The sequence below is a fragment of the Nyctereutes procyonoides genome, unplaced genomic scaffold, assembly GCF_905146905.1.
Source record: "Nyctereutes procyonoides isolate TBG_1078 unplaced genomic scaffold, NYPRO_anot_genome, whole genome shotgun sequence".
In the NCBI taxonomy this organism is placed as follows: Eukaryota; Metazoa; Chordata; class Mammalia; order Carnivora; family Canidae; genus Nyctereutes; species Nyctereutes procyonoides.
The window spans coordinates 47416332-47433145 of record NW_026575146.1 but is presented as its reverse complement, the minus strand read 5'-3'; the positions used below and the strand labels follow the sequence as shown (position 1 = coordinate 47433145).

Genomic DNA, 16814 nt, shown 5'->3' with positions numbered 1-16814 from the left:
TTCAAGATCAAATCATTTTTAGGTTCTGCGTGTCTATCCACATATGTCCGAGAGATTAGTTTTTAAAAGATTGAGGATTAATCTAGTTACCCAACTACGATGAGCATTTGTATAAACTTTTTGTCTTTGTTCAGCAATGACCGAGCTGCTTGAAGACATGGAGACATTTCTCACACACACACACACTCTCATAGTCAAAAAGTGTTAGGTGAATCTCATGTCCAAATTCCTTTTGAGTTTAAAATACTTCATATTCCTGGCAAGCTGCCATTTCTGAAGCCATCATGAGCACAGTGCTCTTTGGTAATTAGCTGCAGGTCATTAGCTTCCCTCTAGGGAGGGGATTTATAAGCTGTGGGTGTAATAAGCCAGCTAGGCTTGTCCTCCTGCCATTCTCCCAGGTTTTCAGAAAGGTAGTGTCCTAAGGGGACTGAGGATGGTGTGCAGGAACAGCTTGAGAGACCATTGTTAGCATCTCTTCTCAATGGGGTTCAGTGACATCACAAATCAGGAGCTTAAAATTGGGCTTGGTGGGCGTATTTATTGACACCATGGAAATGAGCACGCACTACAGATCAGTACCACAATTGTGCCTCTCTGGCCCCCATTGTTAACCATTTACCAGGATATTCCTGGGATGGGCCCTTTACTGTTCCACAAAAAGCAGCAGACCCTTTCTCTGACCCCAGCGATATAATCATTGGTGCTACAATCCTTGATGTGAGCCTTGCACTCGGGTGTGCCCCAGCTGGCGCCTTGACTGGACAGTAGATGGCAGGCAGTGTGGGATTCCCAAACAGCATGGCGTCCTGGGTGAGGCACAGCCCAGAGCAGACACAAACATGGTCGTCAGCAATGTGAGCTTCTTGGCAGCTGGGTAGACAGGGTGGAATGTCCACTTGTAGACTTGTAGGGTTTGCCAAGCCTCATTTGTCGGAATGTCTCATCTTAGTCCTCTTATTTCCAAACCTACTTTATGCACCATACAAACATATTCGGTAACCTGGGAACAGTGACAGTCCCCGGGGCCCTTGACAGAGCCTACCTCATTGGGACGGGCTCCCAGCTCACTAAGCTGTGAAAGCACCTCCTCCAGGGCCGGAGGGCCAGGACTGGGTTGAAGGGTCAGCATCGAGGAGTGCCCACCGTCAGCTCTGTTACCAAGGTTTGGTTTAATTACCCTCTTCATTAAAGAGGAGGAGTTGCCTCATTTTACCCATAAGCTTATGGGACAGGAAAATACTTTGAGCTCTGCCTTTTTGAAGAAAACAGGAAGAGAGAAAATCAACACAGATCAGATTTCAAGTCCTGAGGCATAAGGATTCAGAAAAAACAATCTTTTCAGAACTCCCTGGGCTTCTTAGATTTTTGAAGAGACCTACATTTTATAACCAAGGCCTCGTCTTACTTAGGGTGCTCCCTTAAAATAGATGGGGGCCGAGTTCCTTATCCTAGCTGGATCCAGATCTTAATTAGCCATGGCAATGAAACCAAGGAATCACGGTGAGGCCTAGATAAATTAACAACCAGAAGCCTACCCTTCACCATGGCCTTTTACTCTCCAACAGTGACCCACAGTTCAAGAAGGGCTTAAATATGGAGTCACTTATGAGTGTGCTAAAAACTTAAAATCAGACAACAAAGGAAAAGCAAGACACCAGCAATTGCTCCTGTTCTCTATCAAATGAACTACTGCTACTCTGTAGCATCACTTCCCACCTCCCACCCTTCTGCTGTGATTTGGTTTCTCAAGATGCAGCAGTCACAACCTAAGAGTAAAACAGCAGTGAGGAGGGTGGGGGTTGGGGGGGTGGGGGGAGGAGTAGAGGCAGGGAAGATGAGGAGTAAGACAGAGTGTTTTGGATCAATGACTTTTTTATTGTTTCCAGAAGGCCAGGACCAAAAACATCTGACTCATCAGGCTGGGTCTACGAGTCAGGTCAAGTTAAAATATTTGGCTCAAATAACGTTGAGGAAGTTCATTTTTCCTGGGGGCTATGGGTCTTCAATATGATGATGCAGATGGACATAGGTCCCAGAGGCCATAGAGTGAGGGGTGCCGGGGGCTGGCTGACTCCCCATTTCTCAACACTGCAGGCCTGTGCTGACAGTCCCTAGGCACACCATCCCTTAGTAAGATCCGAAGAGGGGATGCCACCTACCAGAAACGGTCTCTAACTCATGAAACAATAGGAGGGCCTTACCCAAAGTCTTTTAAGCAAAAATGATACTTTCTAAAGGATCTGGAAAGAACTGTATGCTGAAAAGCACAAAGGTCAATAAGCAAGGGCCAGGCAGCCAGTTAGAAAGATCTCTTTGTAAGTAGAAGGAACAGGTTTTTGCTTTAGTTATGGTTCTAAGTCCTTACCTACATAAGCACCAGTTTTTCTAGAAAAATACTTATCATCACCCTAACTTCACAAAGTTGCTAGAAAAAGAAAAGCTAGTTTTTAGCTCCTCTCAAAAGCCTCGGTGCTTGTTTCTAAGTCACAGCCTCAGAGGACATTGACAGCTCCTCTTCCTTGTGAGGAGAGGACTAGTCACTATGGCTGCTGAAAACGAGAAAGCTCCGAGCCAAGCCCTTGCCTCTTTCGCCAGTTAATCTTTGCTAATTAGAAGACTGCCACAGTCGTTGAAGACAGGCAGCTCTAAGTCTTTAGTGAGCAGCTACTAAAATTTATATTTACAGTTGCTTACCACCTAAATTAGGACAAGTTTATTAAAAAAAACTGAAAAAAATGCCATCAGTACAAATATTTCCACTGAAGACTAAAATTTAGCTATACACAGGATGGAAAAGATTTTTTTTTCATGTTTGCTTAGAAACTCCTAAGCCTGTCTACTTGGACAATGCATGTGCAGCATCAAGTATTTTAGGACAGGAAAAATTTATTCCGATACTCCCTAGAATAAAAAACATTCTAGAAGAGGCTGAAGCAACCTCAAGAGAAGCAAAACTCAAGAATGAAGAATACTGTAGTACAAAATTATGGCCAAAAATACTGTATTTTTAACCAGCAAGATCATTGGGGCATTATTATACAACATTAGGTGTTTTTTTGCAAAACTAGTTCCCATCCCCAAACAATAGACAATACATGCATTTGAATGACATTTTAAGAACAGTAAATATGATTCTTTTAAATACTGCAAGTTAAAAATGTTTTCTGACAAAACTCCCTAAATACATAGGTCTAGTAAGGGTTTCCAACATGATGACACATGAAGAATCCAGCAAGAAGTTGTATTTAGAGTTCTTTGAGGAAAAGAAATCTACCAAAAACATGTGTTTCAGTCAAAGTAACCTAAACAATGTTACACAATTTGCCATCTCTTCCTAAACTTGAAAATATTCTAGCAAAGAATATTTTCTTCCCTGTTTTTTTTTTCATATCTACCAAAGCTTATATGAAAGTCAGAATTGCTTTATCCAGGTAAGATCCAATTTAGCCCAATAGGTGTTTTCATTACATGTAAATGTCATTTACTATTGAGTTGGAATCATATTGGGAAATGGAAGATACATGATAAGGGAGGTAAGAAGGAAATTAATATTTGAGCACCTACATGTGCTAGGCATGTATGCATACTTTGAATGGATGATTCTAGAGGCAAGAAAGTTATTGAAAGATCATTGGAAATTGGGAAGACAGCAATGAATGGGTGGTTACTCTGTGAGGAAAAACAAATGACAAGTTTAGACTCTGTACTAGGTATCTACGAAACAGCAGGTGTTTGGCTCCAAAAATCTCTAACTAGTCATACACAACTGAGCCATTTCTTTTCCTAATTTGGTGGAACCAAAAATGAAATCCCAAACACACAGTTACCAGGACAGGCCTATTAACGCTACATATGCTGGAAATATGTGGAGATAGATAAACATACAATATTACAAGTTTTAGTTTTTGTGTGGGTTTCTAACCAAAGAGAGACCTTTGGAAGCAAATAGTAATGTATACCAAGCAACACCTTGTTTGAATCAATTGAGATGTTGTCAATTACCAATTGAGTGGTTTTAAACCCTTATTTAATTTTAAGAAGAGCAGCAATATACATTACAATACTTGGGTACACTTTATTTTGATATGGGTTAACATTCTTCTATATTTCATTTCATTCGTTTTTTTTTCTTTGAGAAACTGAAAACAAAGGGAAATTGAGGGTAATTTTGAAGGTTATTTCCAACCACTATCTGAGTCTTGCAGTATCTCATTATACAGCCCTTTCTTCCCATTATTATTATTTTTTGCAAATAAGTCATTTGACCCAAATCCAGCATAAATAGCTTTTTACCAATTCCTAAATTAAGACAACTAAAATTTACAATCATGTGGCAGTATAAATTTTAAAATTACAGTTCATACACCTTGACAGTCAAGATAGTCTAAAGTACAAAAAGTAAATTGTCTTTTAGCTGAATTACTTTTTTTCTTTTTTTTTTAAATAGGCTTGCTAGTTAATCCACAAAAAAAAACAAAGAAAAAAAAACAAAAAACAAAACAAGTTTCAGGTGTTCTTCGAATACCTTTTGCAGATGTCATATGCTAGTAAACAACATATGCAGGTTCCTAAGATTTTTTTTCCCCCAGTCTATTCATGACATTCAACAGAGCTCTTTACATGAAAATGTTTTAAAGAAAGAAAAAAAAAACTTTGAGGGGATTTATTGACTTTTGAATAGGTGTATTATTTCCCTTTGTTTCAGATATGAGGCACAAACTTCTGAATTTAAGCTCTGTAAGGCATAGTACAAACCTCCAATTTATAAATGAGGACTTCTCTGTGGGTTTGGAACTGCCATGTCACGCAAAAGAGGGAAAATTATCTGTAAACTGGTACACTGCAATGTGTTAAGTGAGTCATGAAATGGCTGCTTGCCTTGGTATGTTGAAGAAAGGTGTTTGTGTTTGTGTTTTTCTTTTTGAATAAGACATGCCCAAGTCACCAAAAACTTGCCACAGGCCTCTGTTACCTAGAGCATCAATGACAGGAGTCCAGTGGCACACGCTTCTAATGTTTGCAATCACAATATAATAGAAAGCATGAGTAAACTTTGTTTTTATACAAAACTGAAAAGAATCCCTTCCCACCCCTAGCCCCTTCAATAAAACCCCAAAGAAACAGAAAAGAAAATCCTTTAGCTTCGATTGACTAGTATGGATACAATTAGGTTTCCATGCGTCACTGCAGATAGGGTGATCAAGTTCTTCCTTCCTCAACAGAAAGGGATCGTGTCATGCACCCTACAGCACACAGTGAAGCCACAAACCTCAATTCTGCATAGCAATTCCATCCCAATTCCATAAAGACAAATAGAACAATCTTTCCCTGTTTGCTCAACATCTTCGAGCTTTGAGATCATGTTTAATAGACTACATCTACTATAGCTCTATTAAATAGAATATCTTGATTCCCTAAAACTGTAACACTTATGATCTTGTGATGAGGTTTTCTCTATACACACTGTAGGCCTTCAAATGTTATTGTTGACTTTTTTCTTTTTTTTCCTTTTTTCTTTTTTGTTTTTTTTTTTTGTTGTTTTTTTGCTTTTTGTTTTTTTTGTTTTGTTTTTGTTTTTTTTTTTTTTGTTTTGTTTTGTTTTGTTTTTTTGCTGCACCAAATTTAAGATTGCCCTTTTAGGCAAGCAGTGGTCTCTAGCTGTTAAAACATTTCCTTAGTGGATCACAATAGCTTCTAAAACTGCCTTTCTAATAAAGGCCATCAGAGAGGTAATACTAAACTGTGCATTTGCCAAATAAGAATATGAATCGTATAAAAGCTCATATTCCAATCCTAGGTCAAATGGCAAAAGTTCTACAAAGTTGGTTTCCATGTTTGTATAAAAGCTCCAACTGATTTTATGTATTTTGCTATGAAATTACCTTTGGGTCTTATCAGTATACCTCTACTCAGGAATGTGCAAATGATTTTATACAGCACGATGCTAGTACCGCTCTGTACGATAGTAAGATTTTTTTTTTCTTTTCTAAATGGAAAAAAAAATATCCCTAGTCAGAAATAAACTGACAAATTTACATTCTCCTCTCTTAAAAAAAGTAAATAAAATAACATTATTCAAAATGTGAATTAGCTATAAGACATACAATTACATAGATACATATCAATACAGCACATTCAATCTGCCAAAAAAATTAATGATTACAAAGCCAGTATGGATGCTGCAATCTCAACAGAGACATATGTACAATGATTAGAACATTCAGAATTGCACTATACCTACAGGCAGTCTGGTTCTTACTTAAATTACAGGTGTTTTCTGAGCAAAGTGAAAAAGTAACCTGTGTTGTTTGTGGCTGGGAAAGTAAAGGAGAACATTCTACTCCTTAGGAACTCTTGTACTCATCTAAGAAGCCATTCATTCTCTCTCTTCCTTTGTTGTTCCCAAAGAGTGATTGATATGGAAGTTTAGACTTGTGCCAAATAGTACAATACTTAAAATACGACCAGTGTCATGGCCTAATTCCTATCCCCTCGCAGGCTTAAAACAATCTTGATTTATTTTCTTAAGTCAGATTTCAACTCAAGCTGCTTGACAGAAGCTCATCAATACATGTGCTGTATTTTTTTTTTTTTGCATTTGTTGAAAAATTGCACATAGAGAACTCCAAATCTCTCTCCTAGTAGGTTCAGTTACATAAATTCATGTTCTATAGAACACTGAGAGGTTACTCTTGAGTTAAGTTCAAAAGTCTTCCTTAGGTTCCACTTTAACCAGTCACCAGTTTAAAAAGATCCAAAGGTGGTAAATCAGCAATAACTTCAGATTTTGCAAATGAAGGTGTCAGAATACTCAAACAATGTTCTTGGCAGACCCACTTGACCTTAAAGAACATAAAGAGAGCAAAACTGGCTTTAAATGAAGAGATAGAAGCAGATTTCATGTTCTATCACAAAGACACTTTTTTTTTTTTACATTGCTGATTTGGACACTCAACATGGAACAGACGCTAAACAATGTGATCTCATGGCAAGGAAAAAAATGGACCGTGCCAATCGAATTTACAGTTACCGACTGGTGTTTCAGGGTCATTCTCAGCCAATTATTTTAGGATTCACAGTCTTACTCTCTTCCATTTTTAAAGACTGGCTTTTATCTTTTAAATTTTTACTACTTTTCTTTTATGAAAAGCCAGCTTTGGCAACACACACTGCCATAATAAATGATGGCCCAAACACTAAGGGAAAAAAGGAAGAAAAATCTGAACCAAGAAGGGGGAAGCTAAGAACAACCTAAGGAAAAGGTTCTGGGTCTGGGTAGCAGCCATTGGAGTAATGTAGTGTCTGTTGGCATATATATATAGTTTTTGGCATCTGTAATTTAAAGAGAGGGTGGCAGGGGGAAGAAGGAAGGTTAGAAGAACCATGGCACATGGCATTTAAAAAAAAAACAACTGTGTGTCTCTGTTCTTGCCTTACTGACTTGTGCGTATCTCTGATGACTAAGCTATGGCTGAAGGTAGAAATCCAAAAGAAATGACACTTAACCATAAGATGGGCATCCACGATCCCAGCACAAAGTGAGGCAAGACAATATATTTATATAAAACAACTCTCTATGTGTATCCAGAGCCATACACTGAAAACCACAGGATTAACACTTAGAATCCTTCAGCAAAACTACAAACGTTTAAATCAAGCCAATGCTGATGGCTTAAATCAAATGATGCTGTCCTGACTGTATCACTTGGGAGAAAAACTTGGCCAAGAATGGGACTAGGGCAAAGGCCGTTGTAACCCAGGAAAAATCAGGATGGGGGTACGGGTTAGGGAAAGGGCAATCAGCTTTGTTTTGCTCAATAGAAAAGAAAAAGAAGAGAAAGAAACAACTTTTATCTTGGTGAGTGTATGACTGGGGATTTAAAATACATTGAGTCACAAGGTTTTGCTAAAAAAAAAAAAAGAGAGAGAGAGAGGAAATGTGCTGGGACTGTACTTCAGCATCCTGTTTTTCCTCTGAATAGTTTAAATAAAATCATAATATTTACTACAAACTCTGTGGACACGTTCACAGAGTCCGGGACGGCAATAAATTAGTATTATGCAAATTGTTTTCCACAGAAATACAGTCCCTCTTGTACAGCTTCTATAGCCCACCAGGGAAGGGAAGGGCGGTGTCGAGGAGGCACAATTAGACCAGATTGTATTCCTTCAGGTTCAACTGGAGGATGGTGTCCTTGACGGCAGCAAAGACAAAGCGGATGTTCTCGGTGTCTGTGGCGCATGTGAAGTGGGAGTAGATAATTTTGTCACTGTCTGGGTTCAGGTCCACGAACATCTTCAGGATGAATTCTCGAGCTGCCTGGGCATCTCTCTGGGGTCCTGTTGGCCAAAGGAGGAGAGGGACGATTCGTCAGCTGATGTGTTAATGCCTTTGCCCAGTAAGTGTTGACTGGCTCAATAAAGATGCTATGGACAGGACAGCTACACTGAGGATCTGATCCGTTATCACCACCATCCCCAACAGTATTGTGTGTAATTGTTTTTTTTGTCATGCTATCTGACCATCCATCTGTCTAGCTTCTAGATTGCTGCTGCTGCTGGGCACACCACATTTATGTAGTCTTCAATGCACTATATGTGGTGATGAAAAAGACTGGCTTATATTTTCTTAGATTTATTCAGGGTCTCTTCCATGCCAAACGATGTCCTAGATGCCTTGCATTACTACTGTGAGATATTTACCAGGATATATTAAAGACTTAGTTAATAATTTTGCAATGAATTCTTACATAGGACACCAAAATCACAGGCAACAAAAGAGAAAAAATAGGTAAATTGGACCTCATCAAAATAAAAAAAACTTGTGCGTCAAAGTTGTGCATCACTATCAAGACAGTGAAGAGACAACTTACAGAATGGATGGCCAATCACATATCTGGTAAGAGGTTAATATTCAGAAAATAGAACTACAGCTGGCCAATAAGCATGTGCAGAGAGGCTCAAGATCATTCATCTTTGATACAAATCCAAATCACAATGAGATACCACTTCACATCTACCAGAATGGGTGTCATCAAAAAAAGTATAAAAATCTGTGTGGGCAAGGATGTGGAAAAACTGGAACCCTTGTGCATTGTTGGTGGGACTGTACAACAGTATAGCCGCACCACTGGGTAGTTCCCCCGAAAGCTCAACATAGTATTACCATATGACCTGGCAATTTTATTCCTAGGTATATATCCAAAGGAATTGAAAGCAGGGACTGTAATAGTTATTTGGACAATGAATTTCACTGTGTAGTATTCACAATAGCCAAAGTGTGGAAACGACCCATGTGGCCATCAACAGAGGAATGGATAAACAAGAGGTAGGAGACACACAACAGAGTTTTATTCAGCTCTAGAAAAGTTGCCACAACCTGTGTGAATCTTGAAAACATGATGCTAAGTAAAAGAAGCCGGACAAAAGAACAAATGTTGTATGACTGCACTTATATGAGGTACATAGGATAGGAACATTAATAGAGCCAAAGTAGATTAGAAGTTAGTTGCAGAAGCTGGGGGAAGGGGAAATGAGGAGTGACTGCTTAATGGTTTGGGGTGATGAAAATTTTTGGGAATGTTTGGCTAAACAGCACTGTGAATATAATTAATGTCACTGAACTGTATGCTTTAAAATGGTTAAAATGACAAATTTTGTTAGATTTTTAAATTATGGTAAAATATATATCAAAAAGCACTGAACTGTGTGCTTTGAATGGGTGAATTACATGGCATGTGAGTTATAGGTCAGTAGAGCTGTATTAAAATATCTATTTTGTAGATCCTGATAAATGTATTAAAGTGATCCTGAAATTAATGTTAATGAGTAACATCAAAACACTACACCTATCAACTACTGAGCATCTATATTAGTCTCTGAGGCCCTATATATGTAACATTTCCATCTTTTCCAGTGAATTCCATCCTAAGAAAGATGGCAGTCATGCTATAACCTTCTCCTACTCCACATCCTTCTGTCTGACAAGACCCTCTTGGGGTCCACAGCTTCCATTTTTTCTATCAATATTCTCGTTATCTATTGGTTGGGATAAAGAAATCTATGAAAACTTGACTGAGGGCCTATCACTTCTAACAAAATGCTTCACGAATTTTAGATGGCCAAATTGAAGACTTTTCAAACCAGCCTTACTGCAAAGTGGGGATTACCTCTGTAAACTGATATCTAACCCTGCCAGGAGGGAGGAAAGAGCCATGAAGACAAATGGATTATTCTCATTTGCAGAATTAACAAAGGTAATGTTTACATTTTTTACTTCAGTGACCAGAATAGAAATTTTTGTCAGCAATCAAGAAGGCTGACATTATAATGAAAGTGCCATACAAATACCATGAGTATAATGTCCTAACTTTCTCGGTGTTATTGATTTAACTAATTCCACAGCAGTAACAGAATATTTAAAACTAGGACTAAGAGATTGTTGGGGTTGGAGCATCTTCTCATTTTCATAAAGGAACCCCATCTTTCTGGCTTGTGATGGAAGTTCCCTTTGATTTTTGTATTTACCCTATTTGGGGAAAAAGGGGCTATTTTTACTTAAACCCTAAAGACTATCACAACTAGATTGGACCAAGTTCAGCGAAGAGCACTTGCAGTGTATTAGGTTTTTAAGCATAGATTATATGATTTGAATAAACACAAACTACAAATAAATCATTATGGCCATCTTAGCAGGCACAGGATTCCACAGTCTCTATGAACAATTCTGCAATTCACATCCATGTGGAAATGGTAAATTTCTCTTCCTGCAGAGAAATACAGAAATGGCATTCATCATGATTAAGACCTTGTACGTGCAGAAATGTGGAAGTGTGAAATTCATAATACTAGAAACATGTTTGTTATAAAAACATTGCTGCAGAGTCGGCCTAGAATTTTTTTTAGTTGCAGCTCTTACAAGGGCTTTGTATGAGATGACAGCTGTGTTTGCTCTGTGAATAAGTGTCTTTTTTTCTTTCTCCACGGCTGAGTTCTCTGTTCTCTGTGCGTTATGTGCACATTGAGGGAGATTAACAGTAAAAAAAAAAAAACATGTTCACAGTTTAAGCCCTTGGCAATGCACACATGTTGGAAGGAAGAAATGCTCATAGTGATGGGGAATCTGGGGAAATTCACTGGATGAAAGACATAGGTAAAGAGATCATGAGGACATGGCAAAGAAGGAAAAAAAAGTACCCAAAATATGTATCACAGAAAAAGTCTTTTGTTGGTGCAAAAAAAAAAAGAAAAGAAATTCAAACCCACGTGTGGTGTGCATGGGGCAGGCTGTGCTGTATTTATCCCCTGTCGTCTTGCATGCAAGCACATCTTGAAAACCTGCTGGCCTAACAGGGGTGCTATGTACAGTGTGGGGCATCATTCCCCACTTGCTGGTTCTCACTGAACTCTGGGGAAAAATTAAGTCTCTTTCAGGAGAGAGAGGCAAATGTATACTTAGGTATAAGTCAGATGCTTTATGCCCATCTTATTCAGGTACCTCTTGTGGTTAAAGACTAGCCCATTGCTGTTGGAGAGCAAGTTAGTGGCACACCAAGTTCCTTACTTCTATAGTTTCCGCAAAACAGTGAGGGATACAGTCTGGCATTTATAACTGAGTGGCAGGCTGGTGGCCAATAAAAAGGGGGTAAAAATGAAAACACTGTTTCAGCTAAGAAAGCATTTTTCTTTCCCCTAAGATTTTCTATTTATTCATGAGACACACAGAGAGAGGCAGAGACACAGAGGGAGAAGCAGGCTCCCTGCAGGGGAGAAGCAGGAGGTGAGTTAAGAGAGAGGCAGAGGGAGAAGCAGGCTCCCTGCAGGGAGCCCTATGCGGGACTCCATCCCAGGACCCCAGGACCATGCCCTGAATCAAAGGCAGACACTCAGCCACTGAGCCCCCCAGGTATCCTGAAAGCATTTGATCTTGAAGGAACAGGAAAGCACAAAGGAGAACGTACTTGGAGAATGGACAGGAGCGCACACTGCTGACGAACTACAGAGAGTTCTATTTCTAATGCCTGATAACATCCCCCGAACATTTCTATTGCAAGCTGCCCACCTTTAGGATCTTAGATATGTTTGAGAAGGGAAATTCAGTTCCCCTTCTGTGAGCTGGCCCTGCCCCAAATGCCCGTGGGGTGAAAAGATGAGTCAAACCCCCTCCTTAAGAACTTCACAAAGCTATAAAGCCAGTTGAATATTGCTTTTTTTTTTTTTAAAGTAATTGCCTTTCTGAGGGAGCTTGCTGAACTGATACCTGTTGCACATCCTACACTGATAATGTCATTTAAAGAGGAGTCTGTCATACACACTTGTTCCCTACATCTTTACGATAGCTACACCTGGGCTTGTGCTCTTCTCCCTGCCAGGTATCGCGCTAAGTGACTTACATGCAATTCTATTTAATTCTTTTCTACTTAGCAAACTGAATGGTTGAATAGACTTGTCTAAGCTCACCATGGCAGTTAAGTGGCAGAGTTGGGGGATCCCTGGGTGGTGCAGCGGTTTAGCGCCTGCCTTTGGCCCAGGGCACGATCCTGGAGACCCAGGATCGAATCCCACATCAGGCTCCCGGTGCATGGAGCCTGCTTCTCCCTCTGCCTGTGCCTCTGTCTCTCTCTCTCTCTGTGTGGGACTATCATAAATAAATAAAAAATTTTAAAAAAAAGTGGCAGAGTTGGAACTTTGTGACATTCAAAGCTGTCCTCTAGATGATTAGTAAATCATCTAGACCTGAGTTTGGCATGCTTTCTCTGTAAAGGACCCAAGAGTGAGGTTGGTGATACAGGAAGACCATTAACTCACCTCCTCCAGGCCACATTTACTGCTAGAAGCAGATCCTCTTGAAGAAGTGAGGGCTGGCTGATAGACTACACAAAGGATGGTGAGAGAGATGAAGACAGGGTACTGAGGGGAACCCCAAGCCTTAATGCTACCCGTTGTGGCAGAGAGGAATAGTACTGAGGGACTGTAGGCAGATCTGTCTGTCCATAGGCACAGGAAAAATGCTGTGGGTTATAAAGGCAAATAGAATGTAAAGGGACCAGCCCTTGAACCTGCCAAAAGGTGGGGAGCTGCTGGAACGGTCTCCTGGTCAGAGGGGCTGGTGAGTGCCACAGTTGATGTATCCCTCCGCCTTGATGGGAGTAGGCTGTGGGTGCCCTAGCTGACCTCCTGCCTCAAGGAGCCGTGGGGCCCTAGCCCACACCAGTCCTGGCCCTCCCACTAAGGTTAGCCTAGCTCTATGCACCCTGGAATACCCCTGATCATTGCTCACTACAGCCTTAGCCATCACTCCAACAGGGCACGGGTGCTAACCATGCAGGAACACTCTAGGCTCCTACCACCAGTCCTGCCAGGGCACCTGGGGAACCCTGTGTGAAGCACCTTAGGGTGCCCTGAGATTTGTACCTTGTCTTGGCTCTAGCTACCCTGTCATAGTGCCCCCTGGGACACTCCGGATTACACCTACTTGAACTTCAATTGTTCTTCCAGGGCATCTTGAGTAGAGAGCCCTGGGACTGCTCCCTGTGCTTAGAGGCCCAGGACCCCTGGCTTGCACTTACTTCCTCTTGAGTTATCCTGCCTGGGGTATACTGGCTTATGTCTACTTCAAATTTAACTGTTCTGCCAAGGCACCCTCTCCATGGAAAGCCTTGGGATCCCCTAGCTTGTACTCACTTCAGATCTAACTATTCTGCCAAGGTGCTGCCTGTAAGAGCCCCAGGACTGCCCCCATCCATGCCCACTTCAGCTCCAACCATCCCACCAGGGCAACCCCAGCATGCAGTGCTGTGGGATCCCCAGCCCATGCCAGCCACAGCCCTGGCAAAAAGTCATCATGCACAAATACATGGTCTACACAGTGGGCAACCATACACGAGACTATCCCATCAAGTTTAGGAGACATAGTTGTTCCACCTACTTCATAGAGACAAACACAGACAGTCAAGCCAAATGACGTAGCGGAATATGCCCCAAACAAGAACAAGACAAACCTCACAAAAAAACAAAACTAAAACTGAGCTAAGCAATATGCCTGATAGAGTTTAATAGTCATAAAGATGCCCACCAGCTTAGAAGAGTAGAGGAACTCAGTAAGAAATTCTTCAATAAGAGAGAATATGTATTTAAAAAAATCAAAATTAATACAATAACTGGAATGAAAAAAATGTACACCGAAAAGCAAATTAATGATAAGGAAGACCAGATGAGGGCAGCCTGGGTGGTTCTATGGTTTAGCACCGCCTTCAGCACAGGGCGTGATCCTGGAGATCTGGGTTCAAGTCCCACATCAGGCTCCCTGCATGGAGCCTGCTTCTCCCTCTGCCTGTGACTTTGCCTCTCTCTCTCTCTTTCTCTCATGAATAAATAAATAAAATATTAAAAAGAAAAAAGGAAGACCAAGTGATGGAAAGGACACAAGCTCAGTGGTACAAAAACTATTTTTAAAATGAGGATAGGTTAAGGGATGTCTTGAATGCCAGCAAGCAAATGTCTGTATTATGAGGCACCAGAAAAAGAGAAAGAGGAAAAAAATGTATTCAAAGAAGTAATAGCTGAAAACTTCCCTTATCTAAGAGAGAAAAAACAGACCTTTAGGTTCAAAAAGCATAGAGTCTCAAACAAGATGGACCCAAGGAGGCCCACGGACACAATAATTAAACGTCAAGGGTTAAAAAGAGAATTTTAAAAGCAGCAAGAGAGAAGCAAAAATTTACATAAAAGGTAAATCACTTAAGTCTATCCACTGATTTTTCAGCAGGAATATGGTCATCCAGAAGAAAGAGGCATGATTGATAGATTCAAATGTTAAAAGGGGAAAAAAATCTGCAATCAAGAATACTTTACTTGGTGAGGTTAGCATTCAGAACTGAGGGAGAGATACTGAGTTTCCCAGACAAACAAATGATAAAGGACTTCATCACTACTAAAGGACCTTACAAGAAATGTTAAAGTGACTTCTTCAAGTGGAAAAGGCCATAATTAAAAAAAAAAGTATGAATAAAAAGACGTAAAATGGGATAACATATATATAAACTGGAGGAGTGAGTAAAAAAGATGTTTTGGAATGTGTTCAAACATTAGTGGCCATCAAAACTTGATACAGACCACGACATACTTAGGATGTTATGTTCGAACCTCGAATCTCGAACCTGGTGGCAACTGCAAGCCCAAGACCTGGAATACAGATACACAAAAACTAAAAAAGCCAGGCATAGCACTACAGAGAGTCAGCAATCACAAGACAGCAAACAAGGAGAAGAAGGGAACAAAAGAAAGAAACAGAGAATAAAAACCAAAAAATTTTTAATAAAATGGCAGTAAGAAACAAAAAACGGCATTAAGTACATAGCTATCAACAATTATTTTAAATGTAAATTGTCTAAATGTTCCATCAAAGGACACAGGTTGGCAGAATAGAGAAAAAAGTAAGACGTTTCTAAATGCTGCCTACCAGAGACTCAGTCTGTGTGTGCCTTTAGGTCTGAAGTGAAAGTACAGATAAAAAATATTCCATACAAAAGAAAGTGGAAAAAAACAAAAACAAAAACGCTGGGCACCAATACTTATATCAGATGAAACAGACTTTAAAACAAAGACTGTAACAAGAGATGAAGGGATTACATAACGGTAAAGGGGTCAATCCATCAAGAAGGTAAAACAATTGTTTAATTATGTACCCAACACTGGAGCCCCTAAATACAGAAAGCAAATATTAATGATATAAAAACAGAAAGTGATAGTAATACCAAGGGACTCTGAAACCCACTTACATCAATGGATAAATGATCCAGGCAAAAAATCAACAAAGAAACCACATTTTTGACTGACACATTAGGCCAGATATATAGAGAAATATATTTATGTATAGATACATATAGAAATTCTATCCAAAGTGACAAAATACACATTGTTTTCAAATGCACATGGGACATTCTTCAGGAGAAATCACATGCTAGGCCAGAAAACAAGCCTCAATAAATTTAAGAAGACTGGGACCATATCACGCATTTTTTCTAACCACAATGGTATAAAGCTAGAAATCAGTAACAAGAAAGACACCAGAAAAAACAAACACAAAGAGGCCAAACAACTTGGTAGTAAACAACCACCAGGTCAATAAAAAAAATCCAAGAGGAAACTAAAAAATACATGGAGACAAATGAAAATGAAAACAAAGGGCCAAATATTTGATATGCAGCAAAAGCAGTTCTATGAGGGAAATTTATAATGACAGACCTACCTCAAAAATGAAAATCTCACACAACCTAACATTACACCTAAAAGAACTAGAAAAAGAACAAAGAAAACCCAAATTTAGTAGAAGGAAGGACCTGATAAATATCAGATCAGAAATAAATGAAAGAGACTAAAAAACAGAAAAGATCAATGAAACCAAGACCAGGTTCTTGGAAAATATAAACAAAATTGATAAACCTTTAGTCAAATTCATTAAGAAAGAGAGTAACAACCAACCACAGAAATACAAAGGATTATAAAAGACTACTATAAAAAATTCTATGCTGACAAGTTGGACAATCTATAAGAAACAGATAAATTCCTAGAAACATACAATCTTCTAAAACTGAATCAGAAGAAACAAAATCTGAACAGATCAATTAGTAGTAATAAAATGGAACTGGTAATCAACTTCAAACAAACTGGAAGTCTAGTTTAATACCCAAAATATATAAAGAACTTCAACAACTCAATACTAAAAATACAGATAATCTGATTAAAAATGGACAGAAGACCTGAACAGACATTTTTCCAAAGAAGACATACAGGTGGCCAACAGGTACATA

General features: G+C 39.5%; 1 protein-coding gene across 1 annotated transcript in view; it reads right to left on the bottom strand.

Moving 5' to 3' along the window:
• Positions 1 to 2987: 2987 nt before the first annotated feature.
• Positions 2988 to 16814, bottom strand: part of GNAQ (G protein subunit alpha q) — a 315249-nt gene continuing 301422 nt past the window's right edge. The window contains exon 7 of the mRNA XM_055311274.1: positions 2988 to 8343. Within this exon, the coding sequence (XP_055167249.1) occupies positions 8153 to 8343 (191 nt within the window). The 3' untranslated portion in view covers positions 2988 to 8152. The remainder of the gene's footprint in view (positions 8344 to 16814) is intronic.